This window comes from Pteropus alecto, unplaced genomic scaffold (genome assembly GCF_000325575.1).
Source record: "Pteropus alecto unplaced genomic scaffold, ASM32557v1 scaffold56, whole genome shotgun sequence".
In the NCBI taxonomy this organism is placed as follows: Eukaryota; Metazoa; Chordata; class Mammalia; order Chiroptera; family Pteropodidae; genus Pteropus; species Pteropus alecto.
Window position 1 is genome coordinate 265,262 of NW_006438871.1, and position 849 is coordinate 266,110.

The 849-nt window shown below is 70.1% G+C and overlaps 1 protein-coding gene across 1 annotated transcript in view; it reads left to right on the forward strand.

Moving 5' to 3' along the window:
* Positions 1–5: 5 nt before the first annotated feature.
* FAM20C (FAM20C, golgi associated secretory pathway kinase) overlaps positions 6–849 on the forward strand; it is a gene marked incomplete at its 5' end in the record, with an annotated part of 27,098 nt that continues 26,254 nt past the window's right edge. The window contains one exon of the mRNA XM_025049569.1: positions 6–229. Within this exon, the coding sequence (XP_024905337.1) occupies positions 6–229 (224 nt within the window). The remainder of the gene's footprint in view (positions 230–849) is intronic.

Sequence of the window (849 nt, forward strand, 5' to 3'; positions counted from 1 at the left end):
GCGCCGCGCGACCCCGCGACCCGGCTCACCGGCCGCTGCTCCGAGACCCCGGCGCCCGCCGGTCGGAGCCGCCCCCGGGCCCGAGCGAGGACGGCTCCCTCCTCGCCAGGCTGTTTGAACACCCGCTGTACCAGGTCGCGGTCCCCCCGCTAACGGAGGACGACGTCCTCTTCAATGTGAAGAGCGACATCAGGTTCAACCCCAGGGCAGCGGCGGAGAACCCCAACTGGTGAGTGGGGCGCAGGGGCGGCCGGGTGCTGGCGGCAGGACGGAGGAGTAAAGTCGGACCTGCGCGCCCCTCCCGGGACAGTGCGCTGCGCATCCCCCGCGGTGTGGGGAGAGGCCCAGCCCGGAGGCCCTGGGAAGCTGGCCTGCGCCCGCAGCCTGCCACCCCCTGCTCAGGGCGCTGCCTTTGTCTCCTGAGTGGCTGCCTCCTTGAGAAGGGCTGCCGGCGGTTTGGGAACTGTTCCCTGTGGCGAGTGGCCTGGAAGGCAGACTGGGCAGCGCGCGCCCTGGGGAGGGCCAGTGCTTTGGGCCCAGGAACGCGGGGCTGGCCTGCAAGGCCCTGGTCACTGGCTTGGGGAGTGGAGTCAGGCAATGCACACACGGGGTGGCCAGGGGGCAAGCGGGAGCCCGCCCCTGACGTTTGCCTGGGGAGCTGCTGGCTGCCAGATTTCAGATACCGGGTGACATTTTCTGCTGGACGCCTCAGGAAGGTGTGGACAGGCCCCGTGAGCCCCATGGACCCGTTAGCGAGCACACAGCAGAGGGTGTGCAGGCCCCAGAGGGGCATAACAAAGGTGCTCTCCCCATGGGCGTGGGGACAGCAGCCACCCTCGGAACAGTGGC